Source organism: Clinocottus analis, unplaced genomic scaffold, assembly GCF_023055335.1.
Source record: "Clinocottus analis isolate CAN_PGR_092001 unplaced genomic scaffold, fCliAna1.0.p SCAF_9, whole genome shotgun sequence".
NCBI classification, from domain to species: Eukaryota; Metazoa; Chordata; class Actinopteri; order Perciformes; family Cottidae; genus Clinocottus; species Clinocottus analis.
Genome location: NW_027176251.1, coordinates 16654153 through 16673581, shown reverse-complemented (window position 1 = coordinate 16673581; position 19429 = coordinate 16654153). Strand labels below are relative to the sequence as shown.

Below are 19429 nucleotides of genomic sequence, written 5' to 3'. Positions count from 1 at the left end.
GTTCCTTCCTGCAATCAGTCTTCAATACCAGCACAGGCAGAGTGGAATATTCCACAGCAGAGGCACTGTCGTGACCAAAAGGAAAGAAAGGATTGTAATGCGAATCAGACTTTTGCGTCAGAATCAGCCGCACAGACAGACAGACAGACAGACAGACAGACAGACAGACAGACAGTCAGTCAGACAGACAGACAGACAGACAGACAGTCAGACAGACAGACAGACAGGTTGACCAAGTGGTGCAGCGATAAGAACTGATGTAATACAGCAACATCTGCAGATTATCGACTCCATAAATGTTCATTCCATGATGAACGAAAAGTAACGGTAATATTGCTCATAAAACAATCTGCTAAAGCTACCTGCTCCGTATTGTCATCATGCAAGTATCCTGTCAAATAATCTTTGCAAAAGTTAAACTTCTTACGCACACTGATATGAAATTCACTTTATGTGGAAAATATCCAGTCAGTGGCCAGACAAGAGTATAAGCATTTTACTTAAAGATCAATATTTTTCCCCATGTGTAACATAACGCAGCACGACCCTCACTTGACCCCAAAGTTCCCCTCAGCTCTTTGAAGCCTTTTAGTATCTGGAATCAAAGTCTTAGCATAACTTGCTAATACCAGGCGGCAACATCTGTGTGTGAGAAGTGAAGCCAAAGTGGAAGTCCCTTGAATTTGTATTCTTTTTAAAGGCTATCAGGGGGCGACACTCAAGCAGGGCTATGCTTGAAGGCGGGGCTACATTGTGATTGACAGGTCGTTGCCATGGCACTCCGGTCTGGGAGTTGTCCATGTATTTGGCTCAAAACTTTAAACCTATCACAGCGTTTCCAGTCCATGAAAGTTAACTGTGACATTTTGGCCGCTTAAAAATGATGTGAGTTTCTGTGTTCGGTTGCGTTTAGCTCCACCCACTTATCCTGTCGCACAAAACCGAGATGACGACGGCACAAACCAATGTGTGACACAGTTAGTACGTCCACTTTTTGTACAGTCTATGGCTTTTACCTATTGAATAAGACTGCAGTTGTGTGTAGTATCAGCATCTGTCAGATGACAAAACCGTTGTAAAGACTCGTCTATTCACTGGCAGATACACAAGCTGTCCTCCACGGTAAACCTCAGGCCCTATCTTCAGAGACAGGATGAGGAATGAGAGAAGTAGGTGTGTAGTGACGGACAGAGCGGGACAGAAAACATGACCGGCGTCATTTTAAAAGCCCTGATTCGGCCGAGCGGGGCAGACGCAGAGCAACTTCTTTGAAGCCCTGTGATTTATTCATCGTGTCATATCCATCCTGCATATTTACTGCCAGCAGACCGGCTGAGAGGTGTTTATTGGATTTTCCTGCCTTGCTTAATATAGACTAAATGACAGTACACATCAAACCGTAAACACCTCAAACATGGCACAATCTATCACTTGTTAGAGAGACATGGAGTAACAGCTGGTTAGTTTGATTAATGCACTCAATTTACGAATGCATTGGACAGCAGAAACATAACAAACACGGTACAGGACTTTATAGTACATGAGTTACACAGCCATGTCGCTGCTGCTCACACTCAGAAACCCCAGTGAAATACACTGAAAACATCAGGGGCAGACATTATCGTTTAGGCAATCCAACCATAAGGCCCCCTAACAGCTGTGCTGTACTATTCTAACTCATTGTACGACTGTAATAACTTACAAAAGGCCCCCAAAGCCAATATTAGCTTGAGCTACTACTATAGATCTACTTTGTCAGGTGAATGTAGTACTACAATGTTGTCCTCTGAAGTAGCACAAAGAAATGTTACTGGCTACGTTGCCGATTCAGATTTGACACACAACACAGAACGATTAAACTCCATCCATCCGTTTTCATCCGCTTATCCGGGGTCGGGTCGCGGGGGTAGCAGGCCGACCCAGGCTTCCCTCTCACCGGCAACATTTTCCAGCTCATTCTGGGGGATCCCAAGGGGTCCCCATGCCAGCGTGTCCTGGGTCTTCCCCGGGGCCTCGTACCAGTTGGACGTGCATGGAAAACTTCAAGTGGGAGGCATCCAGGAGGCAACTGGATTAGATGCCTGAACCAACTCAGCTGACTTCTTTTGATATGAAGGAGTAGCGACTAGACTTTAAGCTCCCTCCTGATGTCCGAGCTCCTTTTCCCTATCCAGGCTGAGCCCGGCCACCCTACGGAGGAAGCTCATTTCCGCCGCTTGTATCCGCAACCTCGTTCTTTCGGTCACGACCCAGAGTTTGTGACCATAGGTGAGGGCTGCAATGTAGATCGACCAGTAAATGGCCCGTGCCATGTCGGCACCCCATACTCACGCACTCAACTTTTAAGCATTAGAATTTGAAAGGTTAGTAGATTTAAGTAGCCGACATTGCGCTGATAATGCCTCTCTTTAACGCTGCAGTATTTATAGTTCTACTATTAATAGCTTTACTCCTGAAAACACGTTTGGAGTAGGTGTTCCTCTTCTAACACATGGTGCCCGTTCGGTGTCTACATTATATTCATTATTATTTTTAACCCTTTTTTTCTTCTAATTTGTGTGTGCCTCCTCAACAATCCCTTGAACAGGGATTGTAATTAGTATGGGGACGTCAGTGGTTTTTAATCCAAAATGGTGAAAATATTTATTTTGCATCATAATGCATGTTTCTGTTACCATGAAACATCAAGTCCAAGAGCCCACGGTGGGTTGGACGAGGACGGCATGAATAGTCTTGCAAAAATGATGCATTCAAGGTCACTTTGCTTTGACAGTCATGCTACGAGTCTGCTCGGGCTTTTGCTCCCTCCATCATGCTTCCATCATGCGTTAATAATTGCTGTGCGCGTTCTCTTTAGTAGTAACTCAGCACAGAGAGGGAGAGAGAGAGAGAGAGAGAGAGAGAGAGAGAGAGAGAGAGAGAGAGAAATAATCCCTACAGGCTCATGAGTCAGCAGCCTGCATCATCCTACGCTTTTCATCTCTGCCTCTGTCTCTATCTCTGCTTGTCGGCCCATCTGTCTCACTCTCAGCCTGTCTCTCTCATTGAGGCACCCGTACTGTGAGAAAATGATTGTAAAAGAGATTACAGCTGAAATTCGAGAGAACATTTTTTTTTTTTCGAATTATTTCCTGTTGCACTGAGCTTGTCAATCAAACAGAAGTTTCATGCTAAGACGCACTGCATTCAGCTATTGGCTGCTCACGATTAACACAGGATGATCCTTTTTGAGTGCCACAAACCATATTGATGAAACATTTCGTGAAGTCACTACTCTGTGAATCACCAACACATCAAACGGTGAACTGATATCAGTTTGTTGAACAAATGTGCTGGATGAGGTCTCCACGGGAAGAAGAAAGAGAGTTCTCGGTTCTGATTGAGATGCAGAACAGCAGCTCAGCAGGAAATCCTGACTCACTCGTCTCTCCCCACCTTCCTTCTCAATTATTCAATATGTGTGAGTGTGAGTAAGAAAGAGAGACAGAGCAGATATGCGCCCTTCTCAAGCGCTAGCACACACAGATAGTCACACTGACGAACAATCACAGTTGCACGCTTGGATTCTGTACGTTGCAACACACAGCGAATTGTACCATGAATATGTTGACGTCTGTCAACACCGAGTACACCGACAGGAGAAACACAGCATCATTTTAAACATTATAGAATCAAGTTAGGTGGGAAAAATCTCAAACCTCTACAACTTAAAGCTGCAGTCATCTGTGTTTTCATATTATAAAATGACGTGAACCCACAGATAATTAAGCCCTAACTCTGCATTTCCCCTCAGGCTTATAGAGCGCTTTCAAGTCTTCCATTCTTCACTTTTTTACGACTGTTAGTTGTTTTTTTTTTCCGTTTTGGGTCACTCTAACCAACATCTACTGCAGCAGCCGGCAGGACAAATCTAAAGACCCACTGTACGCTCCCTGCTGAACACCAGTGGGCAGACAAAGCTAACAATTAGCTGAACAAAGTGGAGCTCTCAGCAGCTAGAATTTAGTACACACAGCTAGCATTAGGTGGAGACCAAAGCAAAGCTAAAAGACTGGATGTTTGAGCAAGCCTGATGCACGACTTCAAATGAATCCTACCATTACATTAAGCAACGTTAAGTTGAGGGAGAGACATTAATATGTTTGATGTGAACAAATGAAACAGAAACAGAGAAGGTTGACAGCTTCAACAGGCCTCTACGCTGCGTTTTGCGATGTAGGAGAATTACCAGATATGTGATGTAACAAAAATCAATTCACCTAAATGTTGGAGCAGCCAAACATCTCTTGTACTGGCGGTTCCAGTGTGACATTTCTGTGTCCTCGCTGACAGCACCCAGAACACGTCCATCATGAAACGCCTGGGGATTTTTTTCTTTTTAGCTCTAGCACAAGGTTAGTCGTGACATGAGCATTGCAAGAGCCTCGATACGTTTTTACATCACATTCTTATACACAGCCGCATGCATGCGCACCAGCGGGAGGGTGTGCACACACATATACACACACACCCTCCTCTGCTCTAATTTACAAACACAGCACCTGAGCTGTCGCTGTGCAGCGCAGCAAGCAAAGAGAGGAGAACCAGTGGTTTGACGTGTTCCCTCCTCTACAGTGTGTGTGCGTAGTTATAAAGACCATCGCTGACTCAAAACACAAGCAGCATTGACTAAATTATTAAAAAATATGTCTTGTGTTGCCACAGCTATATATACAAAGAATTAGAGACACAAATAGGACAACATACATACATTCAAGTGACATATTTGTTCGTAACAATACTGGTTGTGCTCTGCTTCTGCCATGCACTTTGACCTCTGGAGAGCAGCTCTGTGTCAGCAGATGTCCATAAGCATGCATCAGGGATACAGCCTTCTATAAATATATATATATATATATATATATATATATATATATATATATATATATATATATATATATATATATATATATAATTGTTTTTCTTGCTGTACTGAAGGTGTACGTTACTCAATGCAATCCTATGGCTCTTTTTTCCAGCATGTATGAGATTCATCCTTGTTTTTTTTTACTGATAATAAAAACATGAAATAATGCTGCACTTATCCCTTAACAGGACCTTAGACTTCCCCTTTCTTAAGGAATGTGTGAAAGTACACCAGCTGTATACTTTGTCAAGAGAACACCAAAGTACAAGATGCAAAGTCGAGCATGACTTAAACAAAACAAACACATAAATACTATTGCACATGTGTAATGTATTTCTTCACTGAACGTGAGAACTGTAGTTTATTGTGAGTCAATCCCAGATGCCCCGGAGGCCTCTCCATTGACTATTTTCCGCACCAGCCGATAATAGTCCACAACAAATGCACTCCTGTTGAAATTGATTTGTCATTTGCAAGAAAACCGCTGTGCTCTTTGGGCTCTTATGAAAATGAAACTGCATACTTGTTACCGTTTTTAAAGATACTTTCAGTAGGAACCAATGGGTTTGGAGCTGAGTGGGAAAGACGGGGTGGGAAAACGTAATGCATTGATCGACTAAAGCATTGTTGATTTGGGTCATTTTATTTATTGTTCCGATTGACAATAAGGAAATGGCTGAACGATGCCAGACAGAGCAGGGGAGGGGTCCTTTCTGCAGGTGACCCCAAGGGCTCGCGCAGTCGAGATCGTTTACTCTCACACTTTGGACTCACACGCTCCATCGACCTCCACGGTGTCAGTTAGCTGTCACTGAATACCACATTCAGGCTGCGGCGTCTGCCACACCCAACAGCATCCACCGGACAGAACTCAAATAGCAGCCCTCAAACATTCAATAACTGTAAGTTATATCAAAGATCCTGTGTGTGTGTGTGTGTGTGTTTGTCCGGCCACGTCTGAAGGCAAACTGCTTCGCTGAACGCGCATAAGCCAGCTTGCGTGACGCACATGCAACATCCTCCTCATAATTTTTAAAGATAGATTTTTTTCTTCTTTAAGTGTACAAAAAAGCACCAAGAGGGGCATGTCAAGGTGGTTGCCGAGGCAACAGGATCTCATATTTGCAGCGGCATCAAGAATGCAGTGAAAGTCCTTTGAAATCCATTTCACGGGTGCAAACCCAGTGCAGAAAACTGATAGGGGTCATCCAGCCAACGCCGGATGCAAGTGAGTCATAACAGCCTTAAACACAGCTGGAAGATTCAACACTGAACTTGGCAACACATTCATGTAAATTCAGCGATACCTTTCACAGACTATTTTCTAGATGCTCACGTTTCATATAGATTGAGATAGGTGACACGTAAACGTGAGCATTGTGGTTTTCAGTGAGCGCTTCAGCTGCGTGTAAGAGTCCAATGCCACGCTGCATGAGTGATGCCTTGCTACATGGACCATGAAAGCACACTGCTTATTTATAGCTCCTCTGAGCCTCAAGCAAAATACAGGGGGAAGGAAGAAAAAAATGAAAATACCCAGAATGCACTCTGTCCTCGTGTAGCGTACCACCAATGTGGTGTGGCAGCCAAACAAAGAGGAAGCCATTGGGATCTAGACACTGTGGAGGATGGGAGTGACATCTGAGGCGGGGGGAGCTGGCATCTCGCACAAGCTGCTGCTACTGCTGGTGGAGATAGCAGCGTTGTCCTCATATAGACGATTTAGCTTTTCAGTGACATTACACTCAGCTACTGGTGGAGCTGGGATTTGTCTGCTGCGATGCGGCTCCTACATACAGTCTACATGCAGCTCATGGGAAGAAAATCCCACGTTCGTTGGGTTCGTTTTTAGATTTGAACGGTGCCTTGTGTCCAATTTGAACCTTTTCAATTAATTCTACCGGACTAACACCACATTAATTAATCAATAAATGTAACGGATATAAAACACTAGTACAACCAATATTATCTACCAATAGTGGAGACATGGACATGGAAGTTTTAGCTCCTTACCTGCAGTTATACTAGTCAGCTAACGGCTGTGTGAGCGCTGTGTTGTTGTTGAACCCTGTTGGTACAAGTCTACCATTAGCCGTGTATTTCATGTAGCGTTCCCTTCCTCTTCCGCTATTCATTTTGAAAGGGCACCGTTACTGTTTCCGTGTTGCGCTGTCAGACTGTTAAGCTAGCAAGTTGCGTTAGCAAACGATAAGAAACAACAAAGGACATTTCTATTATAGCTTCAGAAAAAGAAAAAAACGTTAGAAAACACCCAATTCGACAATAGAAAAGTCACTTCTTGTGAATACTCCAATTACCCTTCTCATTGTCTCCATCTCCAATGCAAGCAAACTGTCGCTCTCAGACAAAGAAAAAAGCATTGCAGCCATTTTTCTTCCTAAAGCATCACCTGTCAAACATTGTTTCCTGTGTAAGCTACAGTAATGTCGTCCTCTTTAGCTCCCTTCATCCTTTGTAAGCTGTTCTCCAATGAGGCTTTTTATCACCTCTGTAGGGAACAGAAAAACTCCTCGTGGCTTGTGTATTTCTGTTGGGTACAGGTTCTGCTCCGAGGAGACAGAAAGAGATATCACCTTGCATGCTGAACTAACTAATGCAGCCAAGACAATTTTCTGGATTGCTATGCTTCTTTCTCTGATAGAGGACAAATCTGTATCTGTTTGGAGGCTAAAAAATAAGCTGAAAGGAAGCTTGGGAAGCTGCAGAACTAATAAAATAAGCCATGCCCTATATGCATGAGAATGATTGTGGTATATGAAAGATATATGTTCCCCCCTTCATTTAACTGAAGCTATTAAAAGGACAAAATATGGACTAAATAGAAGAACCTCCTAAGAACCTACTGAAAAGGTTCAAAACTATTAAAAGAAATCCAAAAGAAATTCATAGAGTTTCAGAGTCAGGTGCCTGGACTAAGCACGTTTTATTCCCAGTGGTGGTTTGCACGTGTAATCAAATGATCAAAGGAACAAAAAAGCACCTCACTGTGCCGCAGGTCTGGAGGCCAAACACTATTCATGGCCATTATCATACTACCGCTGTTGGAAATGGGCACCACAGAGCCAATGCTGTGTGGGAAACAAATGGATCTCCAGTATATTCCAGGTTTATCAGAAAGCCCCTGCACTGTTCTTGAAATGTCTTCGATGCAGGACAATTACGCTAAACGAAAAGCGACTGAGCGCTCACTTATCTCAGTCAGTGGAGGAAAACTTTTTGTGACAAAAGCCGGTGCCTGAGGCAGAACTGCATTGGAGTAATAAAACAGCAGGAAACCCGAGCCACCCTGCATTATGGATGAGCAGCCTGGGTGTAGACATGGCCCTTTAACGTTGGAGATGCTGCTCTGCTGCTTACCCGCATACCAGGACACAGGACTGTTTACCTCACTTCTATTCTAGGGTACGGCAAGCAGCTGATATCAGCATGTTGGTTCTGCCCATTTAAAGTGCAATGAACCCATGAGCAGACACAAGCTGTGCTTTAATATTAATGTTTTTTATCCTCAGACTAGCAGACACGAGGGCATTGAGACCGCCGAAGAAGATCAGAAAAATAAACTGAGGAGCACGGGAAGAGGTGGGAGGCATTAAGAAAGGGGACGCCAATCCAATTGACTCGGCTGCTCAGATTCAGAGTAGATAATGGTCTGATAGCAGCTATATCAGGGCGGGGACCTTGTCTCAGCTCATTAATCTGGACACACACTGTCGGTAGGACAGTCCACCTCCCACATAGTGTTTTACATCAGAGAGGCATTCTGGGGCTTTCACACATACCCGCTGTGAGCCCTCTTACCGACCTCCTTTGGCTTTCTTCCGTTCACTGCGACATGCCGTTAGGCAAGCGTCGCACAGAATCATCGCAGCATAGTTAGAGAGGAAGGCGAGGCCGAGAAGAAGAGTGGGCGAGGTAGAGGAAGGGAGACATGAGAGGACCAATTGAAGGAACAGAAAGAGAAGACATTTCATCCCTCCCTTTATTCTGACTCACACACAAACTAAATCAGAAAAGAAAGAAGAAAGCTGAAAGAGAGAATCGATGAACATAAGTACGCCATTTGCACAGGAAGTGAGGAATGCCTGCGGCCACGCATTACCAGCAGCATAATGGATGTAATCCAGACTCACTCAAAGCAGTAGATGTAGTGGTCATACTAAATACACTACACAAACAAATATTTGGGATCTTCACGTTCAAAGCCATTGCGAGTCCAGTCCTGAATAAAGAGCTGGACTATGTTCCATATCGGTATATAATAAGGAATCATTTATAATTTACCATTATATATGTACACATATATACCATTAACTAGATATGTCAATGTGTTTTTCACACAAGACAATATTGTATTAAATCCTCGCCATTTAAGGCCAACTTTACTGATCTAAATCAATGAACCCCAAATAAACTGTCAATCCCTTTCACTGTTTCAGCTCACGGCGCTCTGACAGCAGCGAGCTGTCATGGAGGCGTTGAAGGTGTCCCGCCGCCGACCGTTTAAACACTGGAAACCTGTCCTCACACACAGGATTGTAACTGTGAAGCAGCTTGAAGGAATAACAAGCAGCAGTTCTAATGAATATATCCACACTGACAGTGTTGGGTCGGCGGCTGGAGGTGCATGAAAAAGAAAATGTCAACTTTTTTTTCCCAGGCATGCAAAAACAAACGGGAAAACTGTATTTTAACTTGACTGTTTTATTCATGCTAGGAGTGAAGACAGCTTCCTGTCACAGTATTTACAGACTGACAGTCCATGGACATGACGGCCTCAGGTTGTCCTGCTGTTGCCAAGAGACACTAAATCCTTTTAACACATCTACATACCTGAAGCAAAGACACAATCTTAAAGCTGATGGATGACAAAAGAAGCAGCTAAGAACTCAGAAGAATATTTCAAGACCGCTATAACAGGCGCTTCTTGATAAGTTTATATTTCCAGTGGCAACAGCTACTGCAACCACAACCCTTATGTGGTGTTCCGGTCCATGGGATCCATTTTCATTTTTTATAAAAAGAAATTGTACGATTAATGATTTGTTCAAACTCACACTCATTGGCCTTGGCTCATTTTCTATGAAGAACATAAATCAGAACACATGTTCAATGATCACACACTCTACACATTTATATTACATACAGGATGTTTGGGTCCACTGGACCCAAACATAATAAGAGTGGAAATTGTAGGTCCTGCTCAGAGGGCCTTGCAATTAATTTTTGGAAGAGAGGAAAGCTTTAGATGATGATGATGATATAGAGGAAGAGGTTTCAGAATGTGAGGAATGAAAATTCAGAGTATGAAGGTAACTTTGAAGAAGAGGTTGAGATTTGGCATAAGCTAGTTACAAAATGAAGATGAGTATCAGGACCAGCCCGTCAGCAGCTACCAAGTGAAGAAATATGGATGATCTGACCTCAGGGTTCTATGCTCTGACCTCAGGGTTCTATCCTCTGACCTCAGGGTTCTATCCTCTAACCTCAGGGTTCTATGCTCTGACCTCAGGGTTCTATCCTCTAACCTCAGGGTTCTATGCTCTGACCTCAGGGTTCTATCCTCTAACCTCAGGGTTCTATGCTCTGACCTCAGGGTTCTATCCTCTGACCTCAGGGTTCTATCCTCTAACCTCAGGGTTCTATGCTCTGACCTCAGGGTTCTATCCTCTAACCTCAGGGTTCTATGCTCTGACCTCAGGGTTCTATCCTCTAACCTCAGGGTTCTATGCTCTGACCTCAGGGTTCTATCCTCTGACCTGAGGGTTCTATGATCTAACCTCAGGGTTCTATCCTATGACCTCAGGGTTCTATCCTCTAACCTCAGGGTTCTATGCTCTTACCTCAGGGTTCTATGATCTCACCTCAGGGTTCTATGCTCTGACCTCAGGGTTCTATCCTCTAACCTGAGGGTTCTATGATCTAACCTCAGGGTTCTATCCTATGACCTCAGGGTTCTATGCTCTTACCTCAGAGTTCTATGTTCTTACCTCAGGGTTCTATGTTCTTACCTCAGGGTTCTATGATCTAACCTCAGGGTTATATCCTCTGACTTCAGGGTTCTATCCTCTTACCTCAGGGTTCTATGATATAACCTCAGGGTTCTATCCCCTGACTTCAGGGTTCTATCCTCTTACCTCAGGGTTCTATGATCTAACCTCAGGGTTCTATCCTCTGACCTCAGGGTTCTATGCTCTTACCTCGGGGTTCTATCCTCTGACCTCAGGGTTCTATGATCTAACCTCAGGGTTCTATCCTCTGACCTCAGGGTTCTATCCTCTGACCTCAGGGTTCTATGATCTAACCTTAGGGTTCTATGATCTAACCTCAGCAAGTTCCAAAATGAAGATGAATCCCAGGACCAGAACAAGTCCGTCATCAGCTAGCGAGCAACGAAATATGGATGTGAAAAAAGTGTGACATTGACCAATCTTCTTGCTGGGAGACACCACTAGATTGACACCACTAGATTAAATGAGTAAGTTATAACGCGTGAGCCTTCAAGGTGCTGGTTTTCATTGTCGTACAATACAGCCGTGGCAAAGACATGAACCGCCCTTATCTGCCTCTGATTGGCTGGTGCTGGTCGCCCTGGTCGGTTGGATTGGTTAGGTTTAGACATGAGCAGGGAGATTGTGAGGTGAGCCAATCAGAAGCCAAGTTTAAATAAAAAGCCAGGCTAGCTGTTTCCAGCCTTTGTGCTAAACTAGGATGACCAGCTGCAGCTTCATATTTAGTGTTGTTACCAATATTCCCGCCCAAATGTCAAACTATTCTTTAAAATACTATACAAAAAATGTTAAGCTATATTATATTTAATAGTATTGCTCCATTAATGTCAAAGCACTTAAATCATCTACCAGGGGAATCATGTTGTGATGAGATCATGCACAGAGATATTGAGATACACATTTGTGTCATCTAAATTGATGACAAGCACGCGGTAACGCAAATTCTCATTTGTCAAGTATTTAATTGAACAACATCATGTTCTATATTATAGACTATGTATTTATTGTGTATTGTGTCCATATCGCCCAGCCTTATATATAAGACAATAAAAGTATCAGATGAAGATTTAAACACCTAACATGTGCGCTTAACATACATGAAACTTTACTCCTCCCCCCATTTCAGGGAGTTACTCTGCCTCTCAAATATGGCAACACATTGACGGTGACTCATGTTGTGTTAACGGCACCTTAGCAGCCAAAGGGGACTCTGCGTGCTGTTGATGATCCTTCTGCCTCCCACCTATCGCCAAACACACTATCTCTTACACATACACACACACACACACACACACACACACACACACACACAGCAGGTCATGTATTCTGTGTTTGCTCTGAGCATCGTATAATCGCATCTCCGTGTTAAAAAAAACACTGTAATTGGAGTGACTAGATTTAGAGCGGTAGCAGAGCTGGTGATAATTATTGCAGCAAAAACACAGACAGAATCTGAGCCATGAACAAGGTCCCTGCATGAGAAACATCATCTGTGTGTTTCAGCACGGCGAGGGAGGCAAAATTACGGCACGACTTTTTGGAAAAAGATAAAGTCTCTTAACAGCAGCTGGGCGTAAGAAAGAGGTTGGAGTAAAACGAGCAGCAGCGGATAGAGATGGAGCCATTAGCAGCAGGAGAAGTAGTGGGGCCCGTCTCCGGAAACTGAGCCATCTTCATTTGGCAGACATCCAAACCCTGTTACACTGTTCTATACTGGTCTCTGATCCAGGCTCCAGGGCCTTTAGATTCACGCTGAGAAGCAGCTCAGAGGAATGCTGCCTCCGAGTGCTCACTGTAAGCCTCTATTTCTGAGTCGGAGCTCGAAGGCAGAACCAATAACAAAATGGGCCCGTTGACCAAAACGATCATTTTAGCAGCTGCTGAGTGTGTGCGTCCTCGTGACAAAAAAAGGGGTCCCACCAAAGGAGTAAAAGCACGATGCCACACATGTTGAAAAACTAAATATTCCTTTCATTTCGCAACGCAAAAAGCTATTCACGCAACGGCACAAAAAACAGAAAGTGGGTACCATTGATACACGCGTTATGACCCACGATTTTGGGTCCCTGACAAAAAAAACTGCCAATCTTCTGAGCAATGGCTTTCTTTGTTCTGAGTAATTATCCTAATGTCACCCATTCAGACAGCTGACTCACAGCTGCACCTCCTCCTCCTCCGCCTGCTCCTCCCTGCTCCTTTCCAAAACTAAACAAAAAAATGACATTTACTCGCATCTTTTTTTTTTCCTCTGGGATGTCGCCAATAGCATGTGGCAAACCTTCGCAACTCTGTGTATGTGAAGCCGCGCATGCATTCACAAACACAAACATGCACACACACACACACACACACACACAGATACAGCAAGCTATCAACAGCCTTCTGTAAGACACACTCAGGCCTGTGTGGCGTCAGGCAATCTGTGCTGCTGACTGAGCTCTAATCTTTTAAGAGTTCAGAGGACTTCTGATCTGTATCGCAGTCATCTGTCAGGCCTCCTAAAATAAACGGCAAATGAGTGTTCTGGAGACACATAAGTACTATTGTGGTTCGCTCCTTTCTTCTTGCCTTCACTGGAGTGAGCAGTTTGTTGTCAGAGGACACAAACCATTTGGCCACAGTCTGCGACTCTGAAGCTTTAAGGAAAAAGAAACCGGTACCTTTTATGTGGACATCTAATCAGATGCTGAGTTCTCTCGCTGCAAAATCTGTTGTATATCATTTTTGATGTTACTCTGCAGGTTTTCCTCCTCACTGACACAAAGATGCTGGAGACGTTCTTCTGGATCCCGAAAATAAACTGGAAAATACAACCAGGACCGGCAGGGCCGAGAGGCCAGATGGCCATTGACCGATGATAAGTGAACTGAAGTTGGGCTTTTATTGTGAAAGGTAAAAACGGAGAAACCAAACTGTAATGTGCAGTCGTTGACAATGTGGAATAATAAAGACATGTTCCATATGTTTTATTATCTGCATGAGTTTCGGTACAACTCGGCTACACTATGTCTTGGGTGGGTGTCAGCAGCTTGTACGCAATGCATCCTGGTACATGTAGGCACTGTCGGCAAGGCTGCGCGAGCAGGAGAACTCGGCTCACTGAGCCATCGTAGCTCGCACTGATGGAATTTATTGCCTCAACGGACTACATCCACCATCAACACTAGATGGACATCCAGATACAGACACACGATCTCATTCTCCAACGGCTTTACAGTTACAGGTTTGTTTCAGGTTATAAAAACAACTGTTCTGGTCATACCTGCGTCACAGAAGTTTCTATTTGTGGTGCATAGTGACGCTGAAAGACCTAAATCAGTCAAAAAGCTCTCTGATTTCAGATTTTCTCCTGTTTTTGCTCCATTTCTGTCCGGGGCTTTGGGTTCAGAGCACGAGGAGCTTACTGCCCTGCTGCTCTCTGGATGTCATTTGAACTAGATCAGCTGAGCCAATACACATGTAGCTGTCAGTGGAACAATCCATAGGAGATTATTTTTAGATTACGGACGTGAATCTGTCGAGACCTGCCTGAGTTTAGGAATAAGATAGTAGTCCAAATGAATCCTCTAATTGCTGTGGTGATTGGAAACGTTGTTGGTAGGTTAATGGATATCACATGATCATTTTCTGGTCCTCTCCACCAATGGGTGGAGCTCACTTGTCGCGCGACAAAGAAGCAAGAAAAGAACTATCTTTCAGTCTTCCAAATTGATCTGCTTACCGTCTCATATCAGCCTGAACAAAGGCAGCAGCTCTCTTCAGATTGCAACCATAAACACAAGACTATAATAAGTAAGAGTAGTAAGAAAAGTAATATCTTAATATTATTAGAGTATGTAAATGATATCATTAGGAGTCGGAATGTCCATGAGACCTGTGTGGTTGATATATGTGCACATTATTAGTCGTGGCAGAGCAGATTAGCATGACGGGAAGATTTTCGAAGTGGAATAAGAGGTTAATTATGAAGATAACTCATCGCTTTAGAAAAATATGATGTTTGTTATGCAGTTTTATCAATATGGATAGTGTATGACATGAAACATCAAGATGAGCATGAAGGCTGCATTGGATATAGTAGCCAAGCCTCATTTTTGTTCTCCTTTATGTGAAATAGGACTGTGAACAAAAAATGTGGCGATGATGGTGACGTTGTCGACCATCGTGGACCTTCTGCAGCAACAGGTTTCAGGTTTCAGCAACAGGAATATTTCTGCTAGTGGTCATCACACACACACAAACCCAAGCAGCACATTGGGTAAATGCCAGCTGTGGATGAAATTGGATATGCTGTCAGATAATATCCCTGAGGCAGTTCTTCTAAGGCAATGTTAATGCACCTTTTCGACAAGCCATTTACTGAGGAAGCGGTTCATTGAAGTAACCAAGCAAACCTCTGCCCTGCTTTAACTGAAGGACTTTCTGTTTAAATGAACCCAAGATGTATTTTTGGGGGGGCTTAACTAGACTGAGTTGTTTTGCCATTGAGTACAGAACGTGCATGCGGTTCACACAGGACTAAAACGCATCAGGTCATCGCAATTAAGTTGAATCACTTACTCCATTGCACTTGCTGAAACTTAAATGTGAAGTCTTGGACTTTACTGCATACATGGAACAGTAATTTAGATTTAAAAAATGGAGTTTTATATCTTTGCATTGAACTTTAAAGCAAAGCAATGTTTTTCTGAGTTGCGACCCCAAGTGGCAATTAAACAGTAACAGAACCCTGTATTTGCTTTTATTTCCCAAAATTATCTCCAGGCAGTTGATTTAAATAAAAACATGTGTTCATTTGGGAGATGCAAATCAAACTGTAACTGAACAAACAAAAAAGTCAACAAAGTGATCTATTTATATTAATTACATCTGTCTAGTCTATAAGCTAATGTTCATACCAGACCAATTAAAGCTATAGAAGCAAAACCTCTGTATGTAATGGATGAAAGGAAAGTGTCCACTGGGACTATAGGTCGCCTGTACGGTAAACAGTTGTTAACACAATCACACAAAGTCAGTCAAATATAGTTATACCTAACTGGGAAGGCTAGTGTGTGTTTACTGTATATCCATCAGGTTAAGTTCATTTCTTCTTCTGTGGTCTCCACTATTAATTTCTTTTTGCGTCCTTCACCACTAACCGCTAACCCCCTCAGTGTTATCCTTCAAATCCATTCTACTGTTTCTTAAACGTCATTATTTCGTCACAGTATCACAAGGTTTGTCTTTACATGTGTCAATGTAGATATTTCCGTGCATTAACTTCATGTAGTTAGAAGCACGAGAAACTAAATGTTGCTAGCTTGAAGTTTCGCACACTAAGCTAACGCTCCCATTCCAGAGCTACTCACTAGCCTCCTTTAGCATGATTTTTACAAATTGACGTACATAACGTAGATTAAACACAATATAAATCAATGTCAAATAGAATTATAATAGTGCAGGGGCATAAAATGTAAAGCCTCTGGCAAATTTAAATGTTCAGTGACATATAAGCAAACACAAAATGAGCAAAAGCTAAACCCCAGAAGTAGGCTTCCATTTGGTGAGATGTTGCGTTCATGTACATCTTGAGCAAACCTTCCCAACACCCAAACACTGTTCACCTTCATAAACACTCCCATTATGACCACTCACTGTCACAGGGTGTTACTAGTGGGTTTGTGCATCATGCTTTAACATTTTAATCAACTTCATGTCAGGATGCGTACCAGGGACAGGGACTGTCACAATGAAATTGCATCGATCAGTAAATAAATACTCTCAGGTATGCAGCATTATGATTTATGTTCACACTGAGCCCTTTTCCAAAAGTTTTTTTTTTTTTTTGCAGATACACACAAAAAGAAAGTCAGTGATATTTGCTGCAGTGCCACACACCTCTCTCTGTCTTTGCAGGAGGACAGGAGCCAAGGAAAAAAGGCCTGTGTGTAGTGACAAAAAAATACTTTCAATTATGCATTCATCAGCACTGGGGCAACGTGGGGGCGTCGGTCTCCAGTCAGTGGGGCTTAAGTGCTGGGTTTTAAGGGCATTGTGGCTTCCTTCTGGTTCTACGATGGCACTCATCTGCCGGCACAATGGGGGAAGAACCCCCTGCTGTGAGAAGGTAATGGGTTTGGTTTGTTGTTCAATTAAAGTCTGCATTCAAGTAATGGAAGCCTCAAGCATAATGGGTGTGTGTGCGTGTGATTGTATATGCATGTACATGTGAGCACATACTGTGGTTGATGCCCCCCCCTCAAGCACATTAACACACGCTGGAGGAATGGATGGGGGGAGGCAACCATCATGGCTCCTGTGCATGGCCTAGTTGCACATGAGGATGGATGGGAAGGGTTAAAAGGACACATAAAACGATAGATCTATAGAAATGATCAATAGATCTATACAGATCGACAGATAACTCACATTCCAGGTGCTTTTTCTTTGGAGCCGTCTGTTCATGTGTGGTGGCTTTGCACACAACTCGGGCGACCTCGGATCCCGTCAGGCTGTACTGCGCCGCGGCGATGCGGTCCGTGAGCGTCTGACCCGACATCTTCTCTCTCTTCTGGAGTCAAGCCTCGACTACCAAGCGTCCACTGATGGTCCTACCCCCCACCCCCTTCCCCCCTTACAGCCTCCACACACACACCGAGCGGAGCGAGCGAGCGACCGGCCTCAGCGATCCCAGCTGCCCTCGAAGGCACCGCAGGAGCACAGCACGAGGAGAGGAACAGCAGGACCCGATCTACAGACCTAAGAATGATCCGAGTTGCATAACAACACTGATTCCCAATCAGTTGCGTTGGCTTCTGCACGCGTTTCTGGAACAATCAGGAACTGACTTTCTTCCCTGAAGATCAGTATCCTTTAACATATATAGAGAGAGGCAATTGGCTGAATAAGCGACACTATCCAGCTGGGAAATCCTTCTGTAGGTTTTTACACTTCAGCTTTTCCTTCTATTATCGATTGGTTTCTTGCAGTTCCGTGTTATTTGTCGGTCAGCCTCCCTGACAGAACGGTCCTTTCCGGATGATGCGTGTCGCTGCCTCCCCCCTCCCTGTCTCCCTTCCTGCAGCCTCCCGGATAATCCTCACCACCAGTCCGACGGTGCTCGTGTATCAGCGGGCCGCGCAGGGGAGCATCAGGTTTTGGATGGCATTATCATCATCATCTCCCACCATCCAGTGCAGCGGTGTTCCCTCCTCTTCCTCCCGTGCTTCCTCTCTGCTGCGGCCCACCGTCAGCCTGCGAGCCCCGGTGATGCGCGCTTTCAGCCCGGTGTCGTTGGATGGCGGTGCTCCTGGCGGATTTTCTTCCTTTTTTTTTTTTTTTTTTTACATCCTCGTTTATTTCATTATTAATTTATTTAGACGTCTCACCCCGCCCCGCCCCCCTCCCCTGTTTGAGTCAGGTGACGCAGTATCACCAACCCTGCTGCTGCCTCTTTCATCGCGAGAACTGGGAGGAGACGAGAGCTGGGATGGAGGTTGTGGACGGGGAAAGGACGCGAGAGGGTTAATACGACTCCTCTACAACCAGGCTCGAGTCACGTCACGCTGCTACCACGCCATGAAGGTCACACGTGCAGCCTTAGTTAACGTGCGTTTTCTTCATCATCGTCATATGTGGAGAAAAATAGATAAAAATCACGTCAAACTGCAGCCATGCGTGTGTCGCTGTCCGTGGTGCTGATGTGGGCTCTTTACGGGTTTGACTAGTCTCTGGTAATCACTGGTTCGTAGGTTGTGGCTGCACTCTGATGCACTGAATGGCATTTCTTTCACAAATCCTGATGTAGAATGACAATAAAAATAAACCTTGGGTCTTGTTAGAAAGTACATCCAAAGTCAATGTGTAGACTAAGAAGAATTCTACTGCTGCATCTGGTCAGTAACTAGTTTATCAACCTCATGTACAGTTTGCTAGTTTAGTCCAGTGGTTTTCCCCCCAGGGACCAGGAAGAAGAAGCTGTTCTGAAACACAAATTTGCTTACAATTGTATAAACCCCATTTTTGTTAAGAAACCAAAGAGGTTGGGAAACACTGATTTATATTTCAACATTGTATTTTTTTTAAGCTCAACATATTTTCTTTTAATGTAAAATCCTAATCCGAAAAATACTGTAGCCATTAACTGTGAACATACTACAATACTACAACGTAGTTTTCCCTCTCACATGAAACCGTTACACTCAGCTAAAACAAGCGGCTCAAAGTTGTACTTCCTTCACTTGCCATTCACATAAGTGCGGCCGTTAATGTACGTACCAGCACAGACAACATTTTTGCAAAAAAAAACAACCTCTAATGCAAGACAGATCAGTGACATGGACGCAACAAACCCTGCAGGTTCAGTAGGTCTTTATCACAGAGGATAACGTGTCACAGGCGTAAAAAATGTGACGAAGGACTGATGAATTCTATTTAGCCGTTTCAGTTTCAGGCTCCTGGTGTTTCGTAAGCGGGTTCATTGTCACACTGTCACAGCTTACTGGGACATCTG

At 43.8% G+C, this 19429-nt stretch overlaps 1 protein-coding gene across 2 annotated transcripts in view; it reads right to left on the bottom strand.

Moving 5' to 3' along the window:
* Window positions 1–18264, bottom strand: part of LOC137780881 (clathrin coat assembly protein AP180) — a 45095-nt gene extending 26831 nt beyond the window's left edge. For both annotated transcript variants that reach the window (XM_068569208.1, XM_068569210.1), the window contains exon 1: window positions 17347–18264. In XM_068569208.1, the coding sequence (XP_068425309.1) occupies window positions 17347–17476 (130 nt within the window). In that variant the 5' untranslated portion in view covers window positions 17477–18264. The remainder of the gene's footprint in view (window positions 1–17346) is intronic.
* Between the last annotated feature and the right edge of the window lie 1165 nt (window positions 18265–19429).